Source organism: Anopheles nili, chromosome 3, assembly GCF_943737925.1.
Source record: "Anopheles nili chromosome 3, idAnoNiliSN_F5_01, whole genome shotgun sequence".
Lineage (NCBI taxonomy): Eukaryota > Metazoa > Arthropoda > Insecta > Diptera > Culicidae > Anopheles > Anopheles nili.
This window is the reverse complement of record NC_071292.1, coordinates 63,784,376-63,808,294: the sequence shown is the minus strand read 5'-3', so window position 1 is coordinate 63,808,294 and position 23,919 is coordinate 63,784,376. Positions and strand designations below refer to the sequence as shown.

At 45.8% G+C, this 23,919-nt stretch overlaps 1 protein-coding gene across 1 annotated transcript in view; it reads right to left on the bottom strand.

Annotated features, from left to right (window-relative positions):
• LOC128727342 (gamma-aminobutyric acid receptor subunit beta) overlaps positions 1-23,919 on the bottom strand; it is a 69,498-nt gene that overhangs the window by 27,121 nt on the left and 18,458 nt on the right. The window contains exons 4-6 of the mRNA XM_053821246.1: positions 21,898-21,965; positions 9,950-10,176; positions 8,392-8,474 (exon numbers count right to left, since the gene is read on the bottom strand). Of these exons, the coding sequence (XP_053677221.1) occupies positions 8,392-8,474; positions 9,950-10,176; positions 21,898-21,965 (378 nt within the window). The remainder of the gene's footprint in view (positions 1-8,391; positions 8,475-9,949; positions 10,177-21,897; positions 21,966-23,919) is intronic.

The following is a 23,919-nucleotide window of genomic DNA, read 5'->3' as shown; positions in this document are numbered from 1 at the left end:
ATATCGCTTATCACCCATCACCGGATGCCAAAATGGACGCCGGAAACGGTTCGGGAGCGAGTGGTCCTGGGTGGGCCATCGCCTCGAAACCGACCATCAGGCGACATAATTCATTTTGCTAACATTTGAAGAAGGCATGTGTGCCGCTCGTCTGTACAGTGTGGGTGTGTGCGCTTTTCCCAGTTCTCGCTTCTTTCCCTAAATGGAGGGAAGTTTTCGCATTTTCGCACATTATCGAACCCACCGACGAAGGCACTTCTGGTTCGAAGGCGCATAGAAATCGTGCCTCTTCTTTCACTTTCTTTCTCTCGCTTTGACACGCGTGAGGCTCGTACTTCTCCACGTGAAAGCTCAGCAAAGTAGGCGTCCCGTTCGCCCAATTGTTTGCAGGAACAAGCCCATCTAAGATGACACACACACCCACCCAGAAAGGAGGGAAATTTTCAAAGCGACGTTTGCCAGCTCTTGACCGAATGCGGTGCGCGCGTTTGGGAAAGTTGAGCCATTCGACGCCATGAATACACGGTGGGATCGTTTTTTCTTCGACTTCACCGTGTTCCTCTTCCAGCCGAACTGTTTAACTGTTATGATATAACACATCTTGAACGCCGGTCCAGCATGCCGGAGCCGAGCGCAACGAACGGGATCGTATGGCCGTGTCTTTTGTGAGTTTGTTTGAGTTCGATCAAGCCTGCCCTGAATAGCTGCTGTCCATTCGGTGCAGACCGGCACACGGCAATGTCGGTTCGCCCGTCCTGGGTGGTGGGTTCCGGAAAACCTGAGGCACCGTCCTTCCGCCTAGTCCACTCGGGCACTGGATGAGAATGGGGGGATGTAAAATTGGCAGCTGAGCAGAAGACTTTCCAGCTGGGGGGGGTTTTGCCGGGGGCTTTACCGGATCCCGGGGAGGAAATTGCTTCGGTGTTGCAGGACAAGCAAGCGACGAGTGTGTGTGTGTGAGAGAGAGAGATAGCAAAAAAGGAAAAACTCAAACGAACTTCAACTAGGATGCTTTGACCAAACCACTGGCACTATCCTCGAGGCCAAGGAGCCCGCATGGACCTAGCGCTTGTGGGCACACGAAACCGGTAGCTCGACTCTTGCTGTGGCTTTTCTGGGCTTCTGTTCGGGGCCCCCACGGGTGTGGTGGATAAGTGGGACATCTGGGCACTTCCTGGGGACTGGGCTCAGTTCGTAACGATGCCGGTTGTGAGCTTGGCAGCGCATAATGGAGCGCCGTCAAATGTCTTGTGCTTTGGGGACGAAATTGATCTAACGCGAAGCCCTCGTTGCTGTTGCTGCTGCTGCTGAAAGGATGATGACGAGCCCAGCGTCCTGAGGAAAAGGCACTGTGAACGGGACAAAAAAGCGACACCCAAACCACCCACTCCACCTGCATACACAGACTCACATGCCAACGAGGCAGGCAAAAGCTACGACGATGGGGCGATGATGCCATTGTCGACGAAGACGAATGGCACCGAATGTGTATTAGGGTGGGCATATTTGATCAGTCAATTATCTCCTCGCCGCGTGTGGATGGCCTGCACAAGCTTCTGCGAAGCGGCACACCCAGGCGGCTTTAATGCTTTCAATTTTTGCCCGAGAACAATTCATTCTCGGGCAGGCGCACCGTCAGGACATGGGAAAATATGGCGTTCCGTCATTTCGCCACCCTTCGGATGCTGGTGGGTTTACTTTTCGCTGCTCTATTCTTTCTCTTTGGCAGTTTCTTACCGCGCGGTTGTCAGCGGTATGTTTGTCGCGTAGCTGGGTCGTTGTCATGTGTCTGCGTCATTCTTTTGGCCCGGAAAACTTTCGACACTCTCTGATGACGCGCCCGGTTGCCGGTGCGTCGATCGTTCCGTGCGATCTTGCAAGGACCGCGGGGGACAAAAAAGTATCGCACCGGAAGGGAAAGGATGATAATCCAACCAAGCAGCTAGCTCGAGACGACGAACGTTCGACGAACCGTCTTTGTACGTGCGAGCGTGACATTCTTTTCGGTCGTTTCCATTACCGCCACGTCCCGAGCACCGGGGTTTGGAGTTTTAGGCGCTTCGGCAAAGGCGCGCGTACGGTATCAACCGGAGCCATCTTGGGTGTGTACGTTGAGGGTTTTTTTTTTGCATTTTTAAAAATGGTGGCTGGAAAAACCTGCTGGTGGGTATGGTTTCTTTTTTCAAGTCACCCATCCTCCAGCAAAAGCTTTTCGCTGCTGTCAGGCGGATGCACGCTGCATAAACCTTGAGAAGATGGCGAAAAAAGGGACCCTAAACCCTTGAGGAAAAGGCTTTTGTAGCGGAGAGGGAAGTTTTAGACTAATCTTCCATAAAACACAGGACGTGCCTTTCACCGCACGGCCCGGGACTTGTAATGGACGATCGTAAGGCTGAACCGGCGGAGTTTTTTTCCCTCATTTCTTCGCCAAATTGTTACTCAAAACCCATGCGATAAAAGCCACAATAACGGCTTGCTGGATTTCGCCTGGTTTAGTGCACCTTCCGGTGCTAGAAAGGAAGCTGGGGTTCACCTTTCGAGCCCCGAGCTGATTTATGGCGTGACCCCAACCAGCAGAAACCCCTCTGGAGGAGACTATACCGAAAAATCTACCGGAAATGTTCGATTTTTGGCTTCCTGGCCACACGAGTAGCGTCCGGACGGCTGGCAAAGCAGAAAAGCTCCACCCAGCGAACACCCCGTTGAAACGGGGCGGAAAGGATGCGTGCGAACGCAGGGTGCAAAAGGAAAGCGGCAATTTTTAGCGGCCCATCCCAAAACACCAAAAAGGCGGCGGCATCGGAGGCCCATCCCGCGTGCAGATAAGACACGAGGCCCGCTCGCACGCCTTCTCGAGCCACTTTCGCTATCAAGGTGTAGCAGGTGCAATAAACCGAAAAGTGTTTCCGGTCGTTAAGTAGGATGTTTTGTTGTTTCTTGGTTCGTTTTTCGCTTTCTCCCCCGGACCGCTGCTGCGCACTTCCTTCGCCACGAGACCCACTTGGTCGGGAAATCCGGGTGTGGCATCGGTAGAGATAAAGCTAAACGGTTCAATTGTGGCCGCCCGAAGTGAAGCACCAGTGCCAGCGCTTGTGGAGGGATACTGGCAAGAATTCGGGCTCGCGGGAAGCTCGATCCTCCGGATGCCTTCGTACCGCCATTACTGTGTCGGTATGTTGGCCGTAGGTGGCTTGTTCGAATGGTTGCTTCATCGATTGGTTAAACCGGTTCGCGGACGTATCGAAACTAGAGAGGAAATTCAACCATTACAAGCCCCTCAAAACAGATGCCACTCAAAACGGGCGTCGTTGGGCATAAATGCTCACTCCCACCCTTATTCTTGGCCAACCAAGCGACCAACCGAAAATAGCTCATAATTCGTCTGGCAAACGATTATGCATCGATCCCAAGGTTTTCTCGCTACATCATTAAGGCTTCACGGTGGCTTCCAGCCGTGCAGTTTTTCCGAGAAAACTGAAAACATTTTCCGCACTCATCCATCTTTGCTGGTGGTGCTGAACGCTATGTATGTACCGGCCGCTACTACTGCTGCTGTATCATGGCAGCGGGTTTCATTACAGGGATTTTTGCATTAGCGAGCGATCACCTCCTACGACACGGTTGGCCGCAGGCGCCCTGTCACGGGGTTTCCTGGCGCTCTCTTTGCCCACCATCTGTTCACCCCGTCGCTCGGTCGGCTGGCAAGATTGATGACTTGAATTGATCGCTTCTGGGAAAACGCAATCTCGCAATGATGGCCGTACGAGTGCGACGACTCCAAATGGTGCCGTGTTTCCGCTTGGCGGCGCTGGTTACGACAAAATGGCGTTGTGGAGGGGGTGCTTTAAGACGATTTCGCTGGAAGCTTGCGAAATTGACAATTGCAAATCCAGATGTATCGGAAAAACACGATTCAATTCAGCTCGACCGTGCTATGTGTGATTCAACGAGACATTATGCTGTCGTGAGGGAGCAACTTGACGTGTTGGGATTGAGAATTTGTCATAGATCGACAGACGGAAATCACAACACACGATGGATCATTTTAAAGCGGCCTGCATCCTGTGGTGACGATTTGCAGCAAACTGTCGTACTAAGTGACACGAAATCATGAATCGATCAACGTGAATTGGTGAGCACGTGAATGTGTAATTAGCTAAATCAACGCAGTGATGTGGCGTAAATTGATGCAATAATTAAAATAATAAGTCAGTGTAATGCTATTGCAACGTTCTTACACCAACCCAGCATTGCTGGTTCTGGAACATCAGCGGGGTAAAGTTTAAGAGCATAAAGGGACAGAAATGAAAATTCAATTGCCTCGCAGATGAGCGAGGGATGGGAAAATTGGATGAGAAATAGTGTGTAATCAATCGGGTGGGACAGCAAAAGAGATTCAGCGATAAGAGCAATCAAGATAGAGCGATAGAAAAAAAAAAAGAAAGAGTATAATACGCTGAGTGCGATAACTTTTTACACCCCTTGAGGTGACATCAGCTCCGTTTGGTTAGCCGATGTGGCAAACGGGTTGTTTTTTTGTAGTGTTATTGCTTGTTATGTAGTTGTTGATGGGTTTTTGGTTTTTTGAAAGACTTTCCAGCCTTAGTCAACCTTCTGCGGTTGCTGTAGTAGAGAAGGCGACCGATAATTAACCGTTGTATACAAATATATTTTCATTTACTTTTTTTACTGTCAAGTATGACGTGAAATGACGTAAAGGACGTGGAAGGATCGACGGTGAGTGATGGAGAGGCACTTTTTGGTTCATTTTTTAACGCTGAATGGGAAAGTCGATTTTTTGATGGCGGAAACGGGTTTGGGAGAGCTGGATGTGGATATGAAAATAGACGAGAGTTGTTGAGCTCGAAGAGGAAGAAGAATAAATCAGCTGGTGAATCGGTGGAGGTGTTTTGCAGGAGCGCTTTTGAAGTGAGAAAGGAACAATGAGGTGAGCGGTTCGATTGTGAAAGGAGCGAGTTTGATTTAATTTTTCGTGTGTGTGTGTGTTTGAATGCGAAATTAATATGTAGAGAGAAATCTTAGTTGCAAAACGATTTCGCAGTAAGATAAGAGCAAACAAAGAAAACCCAAGACAACAACAATAGAAAAAGGTAATAATAAATGCGTCATAAAAGAAATGAGAGAAGAAAATGGATCTTTTCCAATCGATACTAGGATCAGAAAAGGATCTTTTCAACGCGGATATTGTATCATACGTCTTCAAAGGGTGTTGCTGTTCGGCTAGGTGAATGAAACAAGTGACAAATTTCGTATCGTCTATTGTCTGATTAAAATGAATGAGAGAGAGCAATAAAACAAATAAAAATGACTGTTCAAAACCTATCCATCCAGGGAATCGCAGCCAGTGTTGCAAATAAATTCCACGAGATAATTTTCACCGAAGGTAAAATTTCACGAAAACTAAAGAGAACCAAGGCGTAACGAGCGAAAAAGAGCACGTGTGTGATCACGAAGAATGTCTTCAAAAGACCAAACAAGTTCGCTGTGAGTTTTTACATGAACCGAAAACAAATAAAAATTAGTTGCAAGGAAAATGATAAGACACAAAGTGCAGCTGGTAGAATAGGAACGTTGCCATGATAAATCGGTCTCAAAGTTCCATCCCTAACCCGATTCTGGAGCTATTCGTGATTGCAACGGAAATTTTGTTGCCGTACGCAAATTATCAATCGCCTGGCCAATAAGTTAGATACAATAAGAGTAATACGTTGCTCAATGCATGAGGTGAGCGCGAATTAAGCGTGAACTCAGACGATAAAGGCACTAGCGGGAAACGAAACGGAATGTTGGCGTGAAGTGATAAGAATAGTGTCACAAAACGAAGCTCGCATTACGAGGCGTTTCATGTTCCGGACGCGACAATTTTAACCACGCTCAAGGTAAACTCATTCTTTACCATCCTCTGGGTTTTCAAACGGAGCGATTATTCGAGGTATACGCGAACTACTGCGCAGCTGAAATAGAAGGAGTGTTTCGGGCGTGTTTCGTACACGGATTTTCGACTGGAACTGACGGAAGGAATGTAAGAGTCATGGAATGCGCTTAAATGATATCTTGAAAGGGTTCGGGGGTGATAATTGGTAAACAATGAAACGATAGAACGAGCTGAACGAAAATGAAAGTGTGTGTGGAAAACGAACTCGAATCGTGCCAGGACGCTTCGTCGAGGCCGTGAAGGACGTCGTAAGGAAGGGGAATTGAAAACCAGGAGACAATCGAAAAAAAATACGAATGCGTAACGTTTGTGAACTTCAAATGAATAAACTCATCTACAGCACGATCCATCACGAAACGAAACGAAAAAGGGATGAGGAAAAACGGAACTCGAGGGAAGATGCTTTTTAGCGGATGTCGGATGAAGAGCTCTGATCGCTTTGGGCTTTGAAGCCGAACGCCAAAGACAATCTGGCACGGAAGTTTGCCACTTTCCGTTTTTGATGTTGGGGGGGGGGGGGGGGGGGGTGTCAAGAAGTGTGTGGGAATGCTTTTTTTTGGTGAAGCGTATTTGGGAGGAACAGAAAAAATTTTCGCTCGTACACAATCGGCAGATCGGTACGAGAGAGTGCTGTCATACTGAGCCGTTGTTAATTTTTTTTGTTTGGGAGGAAAAAAAAGGGCGTTCCCGCCTTATTCGGTAGTAGGTACGGGTACGGGTCCGGGCGAAGAGAGTCTGGGCAATGGCGTTTTCTTCTTCTTCCACGAAATACGAAATGTTCTGCACGCGAACCTTCTGGCGCGCGTTTTCCCCGTCGGGCAAGCCCTTCGAAGGAGGGCGCATGTGAGCTTTGCTCCGTCAACTGTGCTTAACTGCATCTGGCAAATCGGCAGATGAAAGAGATTTCTTGTCTGTCGCTCATGATCGTGTCTCAGGCACGTTTCGCTCGAAACTGGGTTTTTCTTTCCTCCTGCTGTGGTTTCATTCATACACTCATTTTTTTCCTCCTATTCTCGGATGCTCTAAGCGATTCGATAGCATATCGATTCGAGTCCGGATGGTTCCTTGCGCGTTAATGGGGCATTTTTCAGCGCATTGCACGCTTTCCACTTAGCTCACCGCAAACGGTATGATTCGACTCGGTATAGTAGGACAAAAAAAAACATTGTTTTTACAGCTTACTTGTACGACAAGGAAAACAAAATTAAACGTCAGAACGCCATTCGCGTTCGAACAGGAAAATTGTTTCGTGTTCAGATTTTGATTTTGGCTGTTTGTTGCTAAATAAAAGCGCTTGCATTGATAGTAGCGGTGGCTCGAAAATTTGCGGTTCAAAAATCGGTTGCTATTCACATTGGCTTTGCAAGGCACGCGAGTGAGCCGGAAAGGTCGGAGTCGGAAAAGCTACCGCAGCAACGCAAGAAAGTGCGCAAACAAAACAAAAAGTCAAAAAGCTTGCGAATGGTGCCACTTGGCGCTGCTGAGGGGGCGGGGAGCTGATTTGTGGTGAGCTTGGTGAGCGGAAAATGCGGCCTAGCAGGTTTTGAATTTCGGGCGGTTTTTGTTTTTGCAATTTTGGCCTACACGAAGCGTACATGAATTACAACGATCGAAACCCGATCGAACGATGGGGTGAGCGTGAGGCATGATGTAATATCACACACATAAACACACAATACACATAATGCTTATAGTGTGCCATAAAGCTTCAGCTGCAGGTTCGTCAGATAAAGGGCATCAAAGCACAGAGGCGAAAGTTCCCGTGAAACATGTCGCATTTTGGTTTTCTTTTTGCTGTTTTTTTTTCCTGCGTGTCCGTAAAAGTACGTAGATCGCCGAAGACGGAAGTTTCGGGGGTGCGGTCGGGGCAGTGAGAGAGAAAGAGAGAGAATGAGAGAGAGAAAGAGAGAGAGAAAGAGGCAGAGAGAAAGATAAAGGAGAAATTCGCGGTGGTGGTGGAATGCAAGAAGAAATTGTGGAAAATTGGCCCTTTTCCCACCTCCCAACTGTGGGAAAAAGGGATCGATTGGACGCACACTGCTCTCAACAACCGCAGTGGCGTCCTGGCCGGTCGGTTTCGGCCCCGGAAAAGCTGCACCGGGCGCTGTGGCCCGGGCAAGCATGTCAGCGCTTTCGCGCCGCTCGGAAAATTGGTCGCTGGGTGTTCTGTCTTCTGCGTCGCGGCTAATTCCGTCTTCGGGAGCGTGTTGCGAGTCAAAATACGCTCGAGTACGCTTGGTGGGCGTGTTTGGGAGGTTCTTCGTTTCCTCGTTGCTCGGTAGTACCGTCAGTGTGTGTGTGTGTGTGTGTGTGTGTGTGTTTGTGAGGTTGTAAGTGTGTGTGTGGGTGGGTGTATGTGTGTGTATGTGTGTGTATGTGTGTGTGTGTGTAAAAGGGAAGGGTTGCGCGGTGGCAACACCTGAGTAGATACTTACAGCTTTCTATCTCTATATGACATAATTGTCTATCCATTGGAAAATATTGTAAATTCATTGGACATGATGCTGTGATTGTTAATCTGCAATTAGTAATAAGCATAATGAGACAACGTGTACTTACAATAGAATCCAATGTTTTTAAATTTTTCTTTTGCGTTTTTCGTTTCGAGAATTGCTACTGGGCTGTCGCTGTAAAGTGAGTGTGTGTTTTTCTCTTGTGTGTTTTTCGCTTTTGGGTGGGCGGGAAGGCGGGAGATTGTGTGTTTACTTTGCATATTGTTTTACAGCATTACATTTCGGTTTTTGCACGTGCCAAAAAAACAATGGTGGCTGTTCACTCTTCGGTACACAACTGGGCAAACAATATTTTGGTGCAAAAAAGAGAGTGGTGATCTTTTAAAGAAAGAAAGAAAAAAACGGGAGTATACATCCAAGACGGTGGCACTCGGGCGGCTGCTTCCAGGAGCAAGCAGCTCGGAAACAATATGTCCGACGAACCACCGGAAACGGCTCACTATGATGGGTTGGCTCGATCTGAAACTGATGCGTACAGAGCGGGGGGTTGGGGATCGGGGGTTTTCGAATCGGGTTCGTTTTTTTTTCTTCTTCTTCGAATCGCATGTTTCCATTACATTCGTGTTTCCAGCTCATGAAAACCATGGATGTACGTGATGAGCTCGGTGAACGGGAAGGCGGCATGTAAACGAGATAACTGGATGGTGGGCCATGGGGTGTGGGTGTGTAGTTTTTTTTTCATTTTTTTTTTCATTTTCGTTCACGGCAGAGTGTGTGTATGTGTGGTTTTTTTTTGGTTGTTGCGTTCAGGCACTTGCACTTGCCGAACGGGCTTGCATTTAGAATAGATAAGATCACATCAAAGTAGATCGGGGCACTTGGGGCGTGTCTGTTGCTTTTCGCCCCGAGGCTCGAGCCACGCGGTTTTCCTCATACACCATACGCCGGTCGGGACGGATGTGTATCAAGAAAACTGGCGGCATTTGGCGTTGGTTTTGATCGTATTTTTTTTGTTCTGGTCTTCGGTGGCTAAATCGGAGCGTGGCTGACGCAAGCGTTCAGCACGTTCGGTGACTTAAAACTAAACACTTAAGGACGTGGGATTGTGCGGAAAAGCGATCGTTGCCGTTCAGGTCTGGCAGAAGTTTATGAGGACATGAAAGACAAAGAGCGTACTTTTGTAATTTGGAAAATTTCAACAACAACTGATGTACATTTTTCACGATCAGACCTGCACCGGCAACGGATGCCATTCTCAGGTGCACTCGTTCCCTGCTCCAGTCGCTTGCACAGCCGGAAAGACGGAACGAAGGGCACCCCGGCACTGGACGGGAACAACGATGGGAGCTCTAAAACCGAACGAAGGGTTCTAAATGGGGTCTAGTTGGGGTTTTGGGTGTACATCGAAAACGGAAACAAAAGCACGTTCGGAGCGTTCGGGTGGGTACGGGCAGGAAACCGGGTCCGGGACAAACGAAAACACGTGGTGGGGAGATTTGAAACGACAGTTATAGCAGTAATAGAAGAAAGGAGCGCTTACCGAATACTTCTAGTTATTGATCCAGAATGATGTATTCTTATAAATTCATTACTAGTTGTCGCTATGTGAAAGTATGATTGTTTCTCGTTTACAAAAAACGTGTCGGGTACCCAAATATTCTTTATGAACTCAGATCCAACTGATAACGTTTCAACACCCGGCCTTTTTCTGTAAGCTAAACGGGGATCAGTCCAAAATTGTCGGAAGTAAAAATCCAATGTGAAATCCTGCGATGTCGACGCGGCCAGGTTAGGAGCGTTGGTTTAGATTGGTTGAACGTATTAGGTTGAGGTTCCGGTAACCATGTGTCGCAATAGAGAAAGCAGGTTAGGATGGGTTGGCAGGTTTTTTTTTTGGTGGCAGTGATGGTAGTGGTGGTGATAGACGTTCAGAAATGTGTATTTATTTTTTGTTTTGGTTCACCGAAAATGTTTCGAATTCCACGCCGAATTTGCGTCGTTAGGTTGCGGTGTTTAATCGATTGCGGGCAGTAGTGGTACGTGTGTTCAAGATGCATTTGATGATGTATTGTAAATATCATGTCGAGCGGGGTTCCGGTTTTTTTTCCCGATTTATCGGTGGCGGGAGAGAAGATAGCGAATGGAAACGGATTTTGTTTTTCGTTTTGTTAGGTTTCGATTTCAATGGCGAACAAGCGTTGGTTGATTGGATGGTTCGTTCGGGTTTAGCGCGCGGCGTTAGAGTGTTCAGATGTGGCGTCGATGTGGCATTTTGGACATTGGCAATAACGAACGCGTGTTCCGATAAGCGGTTCGCGTTCCCAACGAACACGTTTCGGTCGCGGTTGGGATGCGTAACACAGATTATTTTTCGATTATTTGTTTTAGTTTTTGTTTGATTGTTTTGGGTTGATTTAGATTTGTTTGTTAGGCAGCGGATTTTGAAGAGAAAGAGAAAGAGAAAGAAACGAGAAGAAAAAGAGAAAAGAGAGAACACGTTAAATTTATCTTTTTCGGACGTGACCATCCACTGGGGTATTTTTAAGGGTGTGTGGGTAGCTGGGAACGGGAGCGGGATCCTTATCGGTTCAAGGGGATCAAGGACTCGAATAGTTGTAGCTAACTTTGTTCAAGTGATTCCGTTTTACAGAATAAAAAATAAAATCTTTTACACTATCATCGTTTTGGTTTATATCTTCTTCGCTACTGGTAGATTTTTTTGTTACTTTATTACTTTGTTTGTTTGAGCCAAATGAAAGCCTTGCTCTAAGTATGGGGAACTCTTAAACTCTAGCTTCTAGTAGCTATAGGGGGTTTTATGGTCTTAAAAATAAATTGCAAAGTTCAAGCGGGTGAGCCGGTTTCAAACTTTTCATCTTGGTTGAAGTATTGTTCGGCTTGAACCAAAACTGGCTGGTAACTTGAAACGGAATAAACATCAATACATCTACTAACACAGGCGTACACAGGTGATTACACAGGTATAGTATGCATGTAGTGAGCAGGAATTTTTCAGGATTCTGTTTGGGAAACTCAAACAAACATATATTTTAAGGAGGACACTGGACGGAATGGCAGCTAATACAAACATTAGAAAAATCAAACCCCAAACTAATGCAGCTTGTGAGGACACATCGAAGGTAACAGAAAGGGTAACAGAAAGGAGGGAATCTATCAAACAATGCCAATCACATTTGAAGGATCGATTTTGAGGGTGAGCTGGGGCTGACAAAGGAGGTTACGGTTAAAGCGTGTGTTCTGCAGGGAAAAAGACAGCCGAGTTAAACTGATTGCTTATTGCTAGAGCCAACGAAAATTCCGCCACAGCAAGCAATCAATTTTTATCGCTACAACGATTTCTTTGACTTCTTTCTTCTTCAACATTCAACACGCGGTGTAAGCGGGGTTAGTTTGCAGGGTAGAGGGATGCGTATCCTGCACGTGACATTGGTCTTTGAATGGTTAATCTTTCACCAGCTCCGAGTACGAAGGGCGTGTGAAAGGTGCGTGCGTGTGGCACAGGCCTCTAGCTGAAATCGTATATATATATCCTTCAGAGAATTGTGGACTGATAAGTATAATAATATGCTATATAGACATCGAACGTGTGGCGGTTACTACCGCCCTTGTTTCAGTAGGATGAAGAATGAATATCTCGTGAATGAAATGAACGTGTACACAGAAATAGGAACGAGAAAGTGATGCAGTGAATGCACGCGTACAAGAAGCTAAATCATCACACGGGAAGCAAACTGAAAGACGCAAATATTGAATACCCATACCCAGGAAATGAGATGGAACGTACGTTCGTTTCCACCCCTTGGAACATTGATCAACAAAGCGTGAGCAACAGTGAGTGAAATAATGCATTGGAGAACGATTGATGATCGATGATGCAGTGGTGATGAATAAGGATCATGATGGTGGAGAAAGGATTCGGGGGCTTACATTCCTGTACAGGATATCGAGGTAGCGAAAGAGAGAGAGAGAGAGACAGAAAGAGAGAGTGAAAAGAGTGAGGGAATGAGAGTAAGAGAAACAGGGATGGGGAGAGAGCGTCCAGAAATATATTGGTTGTGTCGTGTCTCTCCCGTCATTCGAACGGCGCTTGAAAGAAAAAGGAATCCAAAATAGAATAATGAAACATTTTCTCAAACGAATAAAACACAAACTTACACGCACACCGTTAACCGATATACAATGATAAAGTAATGCACGGCAGAATTAAAATAATGGCAAATACTTCGGGATGCAATCGTAGGGCGAGCTCGCAGGTGGTGGGAAAATCTAATGACTCGGCGCACGGCGGGAAAAGAGGAAAAACATTCGTCCACCGCTGGCTTCGAGGAGCAGAATACGATGCAAATACAAGCAGACCGAGAGGAGACAAACGCACGGGGAAGGTGTTCGTTCAATGCCATCATGGAGGTTCGGGCTGCTCAAGTTGAAGTACTAAACTTTGAGAGCGTCAGTGCCTGTTCTGATTGTAGTACTTGTGTTTTTCTTATCGCTGCTGATGTTGTTGTTTTTGCCGGTGGTTTGTTTGCCATTGCGGCTGGTTTCGGGTTAGCTCCCGGTGCTCCCGGGATATATTATGCACACAGAAGAAAACAAAACATAGGTACATGGGGAGAGGCTATTCACACGGCTACTAGTTTACGGTGGCGGTATAAACGAGTTCGAAGCTCGGATAGAAAAGCGAATATCATAAATCAAGACAAAAAATAACGCACACACACACGCACACGAAAACGCATCCCGCCAGCCCCGGGTGCGCGAGCGAGCCTCAGTCCTTTGTGAGGTGCTTCGCGCCGATAGCAATGGCGGTTCCGGGCATGTCGGATTGAGTAGTACCGTTTCTCGTGACCGACCGCCGAGTGCCATTCTTGGGCAGGTTATGCGGTTCACATTTGTTTCTTGGGCTTTAGCTTTGACTGTTTGTTTTCACCCGGTTGCAGTTTTGGTTGGTTAAATACACCCAGAACGTCATTCACGGTGTTAGTTGGATTTAGCGATATAGCGAAACAACGAAAGAACAATGAATAAATGGAGTATTTGTCTTTCCTACTCTCGCAAAACCATACGGTAACGTACGGTAGCGAAACTGGGCAGCAGAGTCCTAAAGAAGTAATGTTTCCAACAAATTTCCATGAAACAACTAAAACCAAAAGAAATATGCGGATATTTACGCACTAAATTAGGATATTATCTGCAAAATCTGTTTTTTTTTAACCTTTTTATCGTTTACATTTTATATGCTATGGCGAAACGACTGCTTCGGCAGGATGAAAGTATACTTTACATTTGAATGCATTATGCAAACTACATATTTTCTAGAATTAGTGCCAAACATTTGACATTTAATTTGTTGCTATTGATTTTCTATAAAACTTCTAAAGAAGGAAATTGAAACCTGAGGGTGGAAGTTATTTTACTACCTTTCCAAATGATTGATGGAGCTAAATAAGATCAACAAACAGTATTTACTTGATTTTGAATACAACATTTTACAAATAGAATTTTATAAATTTCAACAAGCATTTCAAAACAGGTGTAAATATGTTTAATTTTTAATTTAGTACTATCTAGAAGAAAGCTTTGATTAACACAAATGTTCTATAACAGTATCGAGCGTATATGGAAATTAAACTCGATATTTCCATCCGGGTTTAGCGGTGGTCTGCATTGAGAAACAGTTACTTAATAATGGAATGTGAAGTGAAATCAAAATTATATGGTTATTAGATATTTTCCGGCTTGCACAAGGACACATCGATGAAGAATAATATGGTACTTAAGGGCCGGGGCCTATGGGCCAGTTCCTCATACTGGTTGTTGTGCATTCCGCTGGTAGTTATTGTAGTTCATTGCAGCACGTAGGCTGATAAAAACGATGGAACGGCAGCTTATAATTTAAAATGGGAAAACGGCAGGCCATCTCAAACGTCACGTCGTGTGGTGACAGTCAGAAAGCTTGTACAAATAAACGATGGAGGTTTTTTTTACATATTGAAGTAGCATAGCGCCTCTATCTAGCATTGCCAGGGGTTTTGATTATGGCCAATGCAGCGTAAATAAATTTGTTTTGATTCAATCTATGGGCTGTTGTAGCAAGCAACATGATTCTCATGCTTCAAACGAGCGGAATATAATGTATCAATAAGCGGTTCAATCGATGACTTGGCTTATCAGGTTACCTTAACTAGTGGATCGGTATTAACTTTCGCATGACAATATATGCTATAGAAAATGCTAGACAGAGCGCTGTTAAGGTTCTCATATCGCATTTAGTAAAACATTCATAGTATGATAAACAGGAAAGACAGAGAGATAGCGAGAGAATGAGTGAACGAGGCGAAACGGTGTGTAGTATGCAGGCGTCCTCGACATAGTGAACCGTGTTCGGTTGGCAGGTTTGGACAAGCTTAACAGTGGGAATTGAGCAATAAACATGGAGAAATCAACCGAAAATACCACCGATAAATTTAGCGCGGTCACGCCAGACTCGGGTGACTCGCTGCAGTGCAAGACACAGCGACAGGACGAACGAACGAAAATCACACGTACGGTCAAACGGCGGCGTTCAGTTTTGTTTTATTGCTGGCTGGCAAAATCGGCATGAACGATGAACAGCGATACACCGAAACGGAAAGGGTGGGAAAAAAAACGGAAAAAACAATCAACGGGCCAAGGGTGAATCGGAAAGCTCACGTTCGGTTTTGCGAAAACGGAAGCATGTTCGATGAACTATGATGATGATGTTTGATAGATAGGCAAGATGAATAGATAGAGTTAGAAGAGAGAGAGAGAGAGAGAGAGAGAGAGAGAAAGAGAGAGAGAAAGAGAGAGAGCAAGAAAGTGAGAGGTTAGTATGGAGCGCGAAGGATTAAGTATGTTTCGGCACGTTGAAGGCTTGGAGTTTGGGTGGGTCAGGCGAGCGGGCAGGTTGTGGATCGTTATAAATGGCGTTACGATTACGAAACATGCATGCACACAACCGGCGTATTCAGGGTTGTGAGACGCAAAACAAGGCACAAACCACAAACGAACGAACGAAAAAAAAAAACAAGAATCAAATGGGAACTAAAAATCGAACCAAACGGTTGGGGAACAACGGCAGATGGTGGAAGATCGGGGCGGCCGAGGAGGGGCCTAGAGAGGGGCATCGAGAAGAAGGACATGTCCTTCCGAAGGCCATCAGCGGCGGAATCGAATGGGAACCGAAACCAAGCGAACTGACACCCAGTACCGGATTGACGGTCAGTTTGGTACCATTTCGAAACGTTCCCTTCGGTGTTACGTGTGCCATTGGAGTGTGTTACTGTACGTTTGTGTGTTTGTTTTTATTCGTGTATGTGTGTGTGTGTGTGGAAATGTCTGTGCACGATGTAAAACAGTGTCCTGTGAACAACATCGAGACGAGAGTGGGGAGAAGGTTCCGACGGTTCGGTGTCAACTTCCGGTTGCAGCAATACAAACTGCCGTTCCGTTGCGGGAAATGGACGAAACGAAATGAAAACGAAACGAAAAAGAAGACAAATTCATACAAAACGTAGCTTCAAACGCACACGAACACACACACACACATACACACACATACACATATGTATATAGTGATACACTATCTTATAGATTTATATGTTGTACGATATAAATATATAGATATAGAAATTATGCGTTGCTGTTGGAACTCGTGTCGGAGAGTTTTGATTAGTTAGAGTGTCGGGGGCCAGCTGCTTGGGGTCAGCGGTACGGTCAGCCGTTTTGAAAAGCTCCCCCAACGGCGCTGGCTACCCCTAGCAGTAAGACATCGCTACGGTACAGAGCACAAAGCATTGGTGACGGATCAGTAGAACTAGCAGAGCCCCAAGCGCTGTGAGAACGAGGATTCAAGAGGATGAGAGGAGGTTGAAAGGACCCTTCGCAGGAACTCTCTCACTCGGGCCAATTCTGTTTGGCGCTCGGTCATCGCATCGTCTGTTTGCGAAGAGATCATTGCAGCATTGCGTAAGAAGGCAGCACGTCCTTCGTGTTGGTCTCGCTGCAGGCGCAGTTAAAAAGGGGTTGTTTTATGGGAATGCGAGCATCGCATCGATTACGACAAATCCTTGTTCGGTGGGGATCGACAGCATGAGATGGAAAAGAAGCAATTTTGTGAGGGTTGAAACACTGCAAAAAACACAGTTAACGAGAGCGCGTTTTGTAAGTAGCGAATGGAACCTGGCATGAGACCTTGGACGAGAGCGATCAATCCAGCTTTCGTTAAAGCTCCTCTCACGCGTCAGGGCGGTGGCATCTTGAACTGTTTCGTCATTGAAATTTGTTAGTTCGCCTCGTGGTAAGTACATCAAGCAAATGATAAGTAAATACACACTTAGATGCAGATGTGGGTTAGTTGGTCTCAATAAATATATAGAGTATATGTATATATATATATAAATATATCTTATGGCTAGGCACACATACAATAGACAGCAAAAGAGTAAGAAAGAGATACAAAGACAGCAAGAGAAGAATATGGAAACGGATGCACACTAGTGCGCTGGGTTTCAAACAATGAACAAACTTTGCACCCGACAGCACTAGCAGCGAGCCGGAAGCAGGTCCTGATTTTTCCTGTACCAGTCTTTGCTAATGCTGACGATTGCAGAGCAGCAGTCGAGTTGCTTGTTCTAAGAAAAAAGGCTATAGAATATCAGGCTTGTACTAAATTTCGATCTTGCTGCACTGATACGGCTTTTTTGTACTTTAGCTTAACCATTTTGATGATTGCATCTTTCGTTTTTCTTGCAATTGAGAACAACTTTGATTGATTCGATTTGTAAGACGTTTCAATTTTAAACAACATCAGGGTAGTTTTGGACGTTTGAAGGAAGTTGGGGACGCTTAGAATGTAAGTAAATTGTTTGGCAATTGTTTCTATGTACCATTAGCACTTCCGACACTGAACTGATACTCAGCACATACATTGTAACACCAACCTCCACCGGGGGACCTGGAACAGAGTTTGCAATTCGATATGAATTTGATTTGATTTTTCGTGGTTCGTCTCATTCGATGATAACTGCGAGGGGAAGTATGGGGCGACACGGGCGCGAGATCCTCAGCGGACAGGACGGGCACAATACACACGCACACACACGCACGCATGGGCGGAGCGGAACAGACACGAGACACCGAAGGGACAGTGGAACCGAGATTCGCCGGAAGATGAGCCTTAAGGCGCTGGTTGGAGGTTGGACAATCAAATCCGGCGTGCGTGAAGGATTCAAGAGCAAGTATGCATTAGAGCGATAGATGCGGATAGAGACAGAGAGAAAGAGAGAGAGAGAGCAACAGAGACAGACAGACATAGATGAAGAAAAACACGGGAAAAGGGGATAATGATTCGAGGCGAAAAATAATAACACCAATGATATTCGAGCGGAGCTGCAATCCGTAGTACCGAGAGCGGAGCCATGTTTGTGATCGAGAATAATTTCATAACCAAACTTCACCGAGGTGGGCCGGAAGCGGTGGTGGGACTGCGGAAAATGCTCGAGATATGAATAAATATGAGCTGCGTCTTTTCGCAGCAGGTATTGGCCAGGATACGAAGTCGAGTGAAAGGCATCAACATAACCACGAGTGGGTGAGTGGATGATAATGTGCGACCGTAGATGAATAATCCATTCGCTTCCGAGCTTAAAGTCTAGCGATGTTGTTCCGGCCCCTCGTAGCTGCGGAAAAGGGATCGTTTTTATTAGTGCCACGAAAAGGCTGCGAACAGAAAGGCCACGGTGTCTGTCAGTGGGATGGCGGGATGGAGTTGATGTACTGTTTTAGTCGTTGGGAATTAAGGGGACAAGGATGATTTGCTTTTTCTTTTAGCCACGTTCTCGCTGTGACACGCAGTGTTTCGTTGACGAAGGTTATTTCGAGAAAGAACGCATAAAACAGTGAAAGTTTAGCTGTAAACTTAATTCGAGGATTTATGCCGTGGAAGATGTCGTGCGGAGTTGGAAAATACTCTTGTGGATTTGAAAATGAAAAATTTTGATTAATGTTTTATTTGAAACTTGGTTTGGAAATGATGATTGAGAACACAAGCGTGAACAAAGTACTTGTAATTTAAAATTGATACTTTCAGTATACATTCTTTGATGGGTATGGTATAAATTTTATTCCTGAAATAGACAAATTACTTGCGATGAAAATAAGCAACACAATATCAATTTTGCTGCTTGCTGGGTTGTAGCATTCAATAAAGAGAGCAAACTTGAAATTATTATCAACGCTTTGAGATAAGAAAATATCGCTCAACCTTTTACAATCATGAGGATGGGAAATTCCTGTTGGAACGGGAACAACCACAGCTTCATATGGTGCATCGCGAAACCACTAACCCGTGACGTTGGATCATTCTGTCGTCAAACTGTTGAACATTCGATTTTTCTCTCATATTGCGCTTCTTCGTGTGCGAGTGAGTGTGCGTGCGTTGCATAAAAGAAAACAAATCTCTGCCACCGGTGGCGGCAGGATACGTTGGTCGGGAGCGCAACGTGGAAGCACCACAAGAAACCAAAGAATATCACAGATGGAGGGAACGAAAAGGAACGAAAAGTGAAACAGAAAATGAAAAAATTAACCTTGATAGCAAGCGCCAAACCACAGCCGGCTGAACGCGGAACATAACCTCAACAGTTTTGGATAAAAAAAAACCGTTCGCTTCAGGGAGCGCACCTAACCGTAAAGGGCTTTTTCAGAGACGGCCGACCGGAATGGGTGGTAATGGCGTTGCCGAGTATGGCAGCCCTCACCGAGCTGGCCAGAAAACGGATAAAACCGTACGGGTAATAAAATATGCTATTTTACTACCATCAATCCACCGAGCCATTACAAGCCGCTCGCAGCGCTCAAGTGTTTTTCCGCGTACGTGTGGTTTTTTGTGAGGCAGTCGTTGAAGGCGTTAAGTAGCATTACGAGAACCGCGTACAGTAGGACTGTTTTTTTTTTGCATCTGTTCAGTTAACGCATGCCTTGGGGGAAAAAATAACCAAATGGAAAATCTCAACGATATCCCGCAAGTGGCGTTGAAGATATAGTTCCGCTCGAAAGCTCCCAGGCAAAGGTCCCATACTTGTCAGGTTATGACTAGCACGAGCGTAAATGCGGTGAACGAAAGCATAAAGCTAGGGTAAGAGCGCATAAATGAAGCCCCGGGGCAACGGACGAGCTGGAATATGCCAAACTCCGAAAGAGCACCGGCCCGAGACGTTTGCTAGTTGGCTTCATCAATGGGACGGAAAATCGAGCATAAGCCGTCGAGGGTGCAAGTGTCACTTTGTCAAAACTGCCACTGCCCGCAAGGCCGGCAGCCACCCTCCCCAAAGGGGGCACACGCAAATCGGTTTTGAGCAGTCACCAGGAATGTGTCTCTGATTTCGACCAGCGCCTGGAGGCCAGCTATCACTCGATCGGTCGCCTGGACGAAAGAAGAGAATCTGTAGCGAGGGACGCACAACGGTTACAGACTTAATTTGGAATGCATTGGTCGAGTGCGACGCCGGGACCGGGGCAAACTTTCTAGCATGATTGCAGTTTGGAAGACCCGATGGGGTGGCATTTTCATTTGCCGACAGGGCTTAGCAATGCCGTCAGCGCCCGGCTTTTGCTCTGGATGAGGCTTCGGGTGGGCAGCACGCTCAAGTTCGTACGGTTTGGTTCTTGTTTGCGTAGCTGTGTGTTTTCTTTCTCCCGCCTCGTGGGGCGGACCAAAGGGAGGGTGTGAGATGTGGAAGTTTGAGTTAGCTTCTGAGTTAGATGTTTGAGTCGAAACGCTGGAAATGATCATTCTGTTTGCGACAGAGTTTCAGTTGAAAGTGTTGAAAGAGAAACGATTAACACCGCTCTACCGAACAGCTTGAAATGGCATTGGGCATTGGCGTTGCCGCACGATTTGTAGCGCTTCCATTGGCTTTGGAATTGAACGCCGAATGGGAGTCATTGTTTTGGGTTTTGGGGACTGGGTTTAGAAGCAAACCCCACAAAAAGGGTTAAACTCATTTCGAACCACTCGTTTTGGAGCAATGTTAATCGAATCCACGGATATGAACGGAACGGAAACGTGACAGTGATGTTGATTGTTTGTGGGGAATGCATTGTTTTTTTTTTCGGTGTGTTCTTGTGAATATACTTGGCACTTTTTTGACCTGCTTACAATGCATAGATTAAGTGCAAGCAGTACAACCAACAAATCGTACGTGTGCTGACAAAGAGTAGTTAACAAATCGGTGTGTTGCGAACAATTAGTTTGTGCGTGTGAAGTGAAGGTGGGGTCTGGTAACGAGTACAGATGCTGAACTTTAGTGTGTGTAGGTGTGAATTAGATTCGTGTTAATATTAATCGTGCTTAACTTCGAATACGGCTATCGTAACGGACTGCCTGCAAAAACAGAGGGATTGTGTCAGTACATTAGAAATAAGTAGATAGGATAAGTAAACGTGTGCTGCAAAGAACGAACGGGCACATATATCAACGGACATAGCGCATTAACACCTCACGGTACGGTAGGTGCCGGAGGATGCTCATATTTTACCAAACATAAGAAACTAAAAGGATAAAAGGACAATACAAAACATCTGTGACAATTGTCGCTCTTGAAACCGTTTATTCCAGCGGTTCCAAAAATGTGTCGCAATTTTATCGGCCCTCATGCCGAAGATAGAAAGGAAGATTAGTCCCATCAAGCGGCAACAGTTCAACAAAAGCAGGGATATTTCATAAAAGCATAAACCATTAAAAAAGTCACCCGGTGCCAGCGGGATAGACGCGGAAGAGACACATGATTGGCTTGGGGATGTTTTTCGTGAAGAGGATGAAATGATGTAACTGAAACAAAATCGGCACCGTTCGATGGTGGGAAATAGAATTAAACCAAACAAGGTAACAATTTACTCACGACCGTCCAACTAGCAGGACGCTCAATGAATGCAGCCGTTATATACAAACCATCGACTGAATTTAGGCACAAATTAGCAAGACATTAAACTGGTGAAGAAACGAACGGCGTGGTGATGGTTTCAAACAAAAGCTGCAAAAACGAAGTAGACACAAAATCATGATTGGAGGCTGGAGATGTAATCGAAGGACGCAAAAATGAAGAGTTTCTGCTTTTACTTAAAACAAGAGATCGACAAACATCTGCAGGTACTGAAACGAAAGATACAACAAAAAACCCTGACAATTGAAGTGTAGTTTCGCTATCGTATGTAGGACGCTCTACGCAAAACTTTGTCCCATCGCAGGGCTAGGCAGGATGCTTGGCATGGATGGGAATGAATGGCTAACAACAGTTGCGCTAAACATACGTCAATCAACGAAATCATTACAGGAATCCCTTCGCGAAAAGGGGACTTTAAGGGAGAGGGCGTGGAACAGGTAGAGTGGTGGGTAGCAGGAGGGGGTACACGCTTGTTGGAGAAGGTACTTAGTCATATAAATTGTACCATTTTAACTTCAGACAGCGAACTGATAGACAGCACATACATGGTGACTCCCACTTCAACCGGCGGTCCTGAAACACGGATAGTTGTGGTAAAGAGAAACATAATGGCATCAGATATAAAGGAGTTTGAAGGGCAAAATTCGAGTAAGAATAACGTTCTGTAAGAATAATTAAAAGCACGGGCGGTTAGAGTTAGCAGTTCAATCCGGTACACGGCCACTGATCACGAGACAACAACAATAGCAGGCAGAGAAGTATATGCTCGGGGAGATGACGGGGAAAAAATACAGGCAAGTAGCTACGCACGTCGAGAAACAGTTTGCTTAACGTTTTGGTTCTTCAGAATGGATCAACTCTTGCGGCATTCGTTTAGACCAAGAGTGTCGTATGTATTCTGCCCTTTGGCAGGTCCGGGTTATGTCCACAACCCGGAATGGCTCGCACCCAGGTGCACCGGTGCGAGCAGATGGCACACGGATGGTATTACGATCAAACGAGCAAAAGCCAGAACGAAAATGAGCATGAAATAATAGAGCGTATGCGAACGAGGAATCTGGATCGAACTTATTCGAGGAGGGAAATGGATGCAGAAATTACAATACAACTCCAGTAATGCACACAAACAGCTAGCTGCAAACGGATTTGGCATTCGGTCTCATCGAAGTTTGAATCACCTTCAGCAGATCGACGGTTGGTATTACATGTGTAAGTGTATTGCTTTACTTTTGTATTTTTTTATCTATTTCATTAATAAAGCGCCCAATTTCAGTAGCTTGGCACGCAGGATGTGACTCCGGAAAGCACATCACACGGTTGGTATGGTAGGTAAGAGCGAGGAGAAAAAAAGAAACGAAAAGAGAAACGAAGAAACCAACTCATATACGGACGCTACCGACTAACAATACCGACTAAATAAAACGCTGCCGTGTATGCGGGCAGGTTTCGTAGGAAGAATTGAACCATTTATTCCTCCCTGAACCGGTGGAGCGGTGCACACTTTCGAACGAGTACTGTTTCTCGTTTAAGGAGATGTCAGCGCGATGTTCGATCAAAGCGTTTAACCGCGTTCGCACCGGGACACCGATAGCGACGTTCTAAAATAGGCAAACTACGATCACAAAACTAAACGATAGTTACGTTTTCTTTTGCTTTTCTTTAAAATGTATTTGCTGTCTTGTTTTGTTTTGTTTGTGAGCATCCCGAGACACATACACTGAAACGGAGCAGCGAATGCTGTCGAAGGACATGTGTGGGGTCGGGCTGACCGTTGCACGGAGGACGCTGAAATGGAGACGCCCAGTACTTTGTAGGGTCGCCGTTTGGAAAAGAAGTATCTTTAGTTTGGTTTGAAATCGGACATTTCGGAAAGAGCAGATATGACAATGGCTTCTTTCTTCGCTGCAGAAAGGAGTTGTTTTATGTGAGGGGTGTGCAAAACAGCTCTTCGTTCTAATGCAAACACGCCAGAACGTCGTCTGCGAATGCGGTCAATCGACTGAGCCGGGAATTCTTCAATTGTGCTTGGTGCTCAACCCACAGGACACACCCATTTGCTCGTGTCGGTGGAATTGTTTACCCACGCTTGAGGTGACGAATTTCGACTAACCCAGCAATCCACAAACCGCAAAAAGCCAGCTCGGTATCCCGGGTTGCTGCTGTTGCAGTGCTCCAGCGCTAACATAGCACGCCCCTTCGTGGTTGGGCCGCGTCTCAACTCGTCAGAGATGGAAATGAAAGGAGGAAAAAAAGCGCAACAACAGAGACAGCAGATAGAACGTATGTGTGGAGTTGATAAAATCCTTCTTGTTTGCAGTCTCCTTGCGCTACCGTGGGAAGGTGTGTTTTTTGAGGATGTTTTCGGGCAAATGGACGACGAGCAAAGAAGCGGGTATGAGTGAGCTAAATCGCCACACTGTTTTAGGTGGTGAAGGCGCAGATACAGTTATATCTGTCACACATGTGCTACGCCTTTCTAGGGAACAAGTATCAGACGGCGTGAAAAAGGAACTGAATGATCATACAC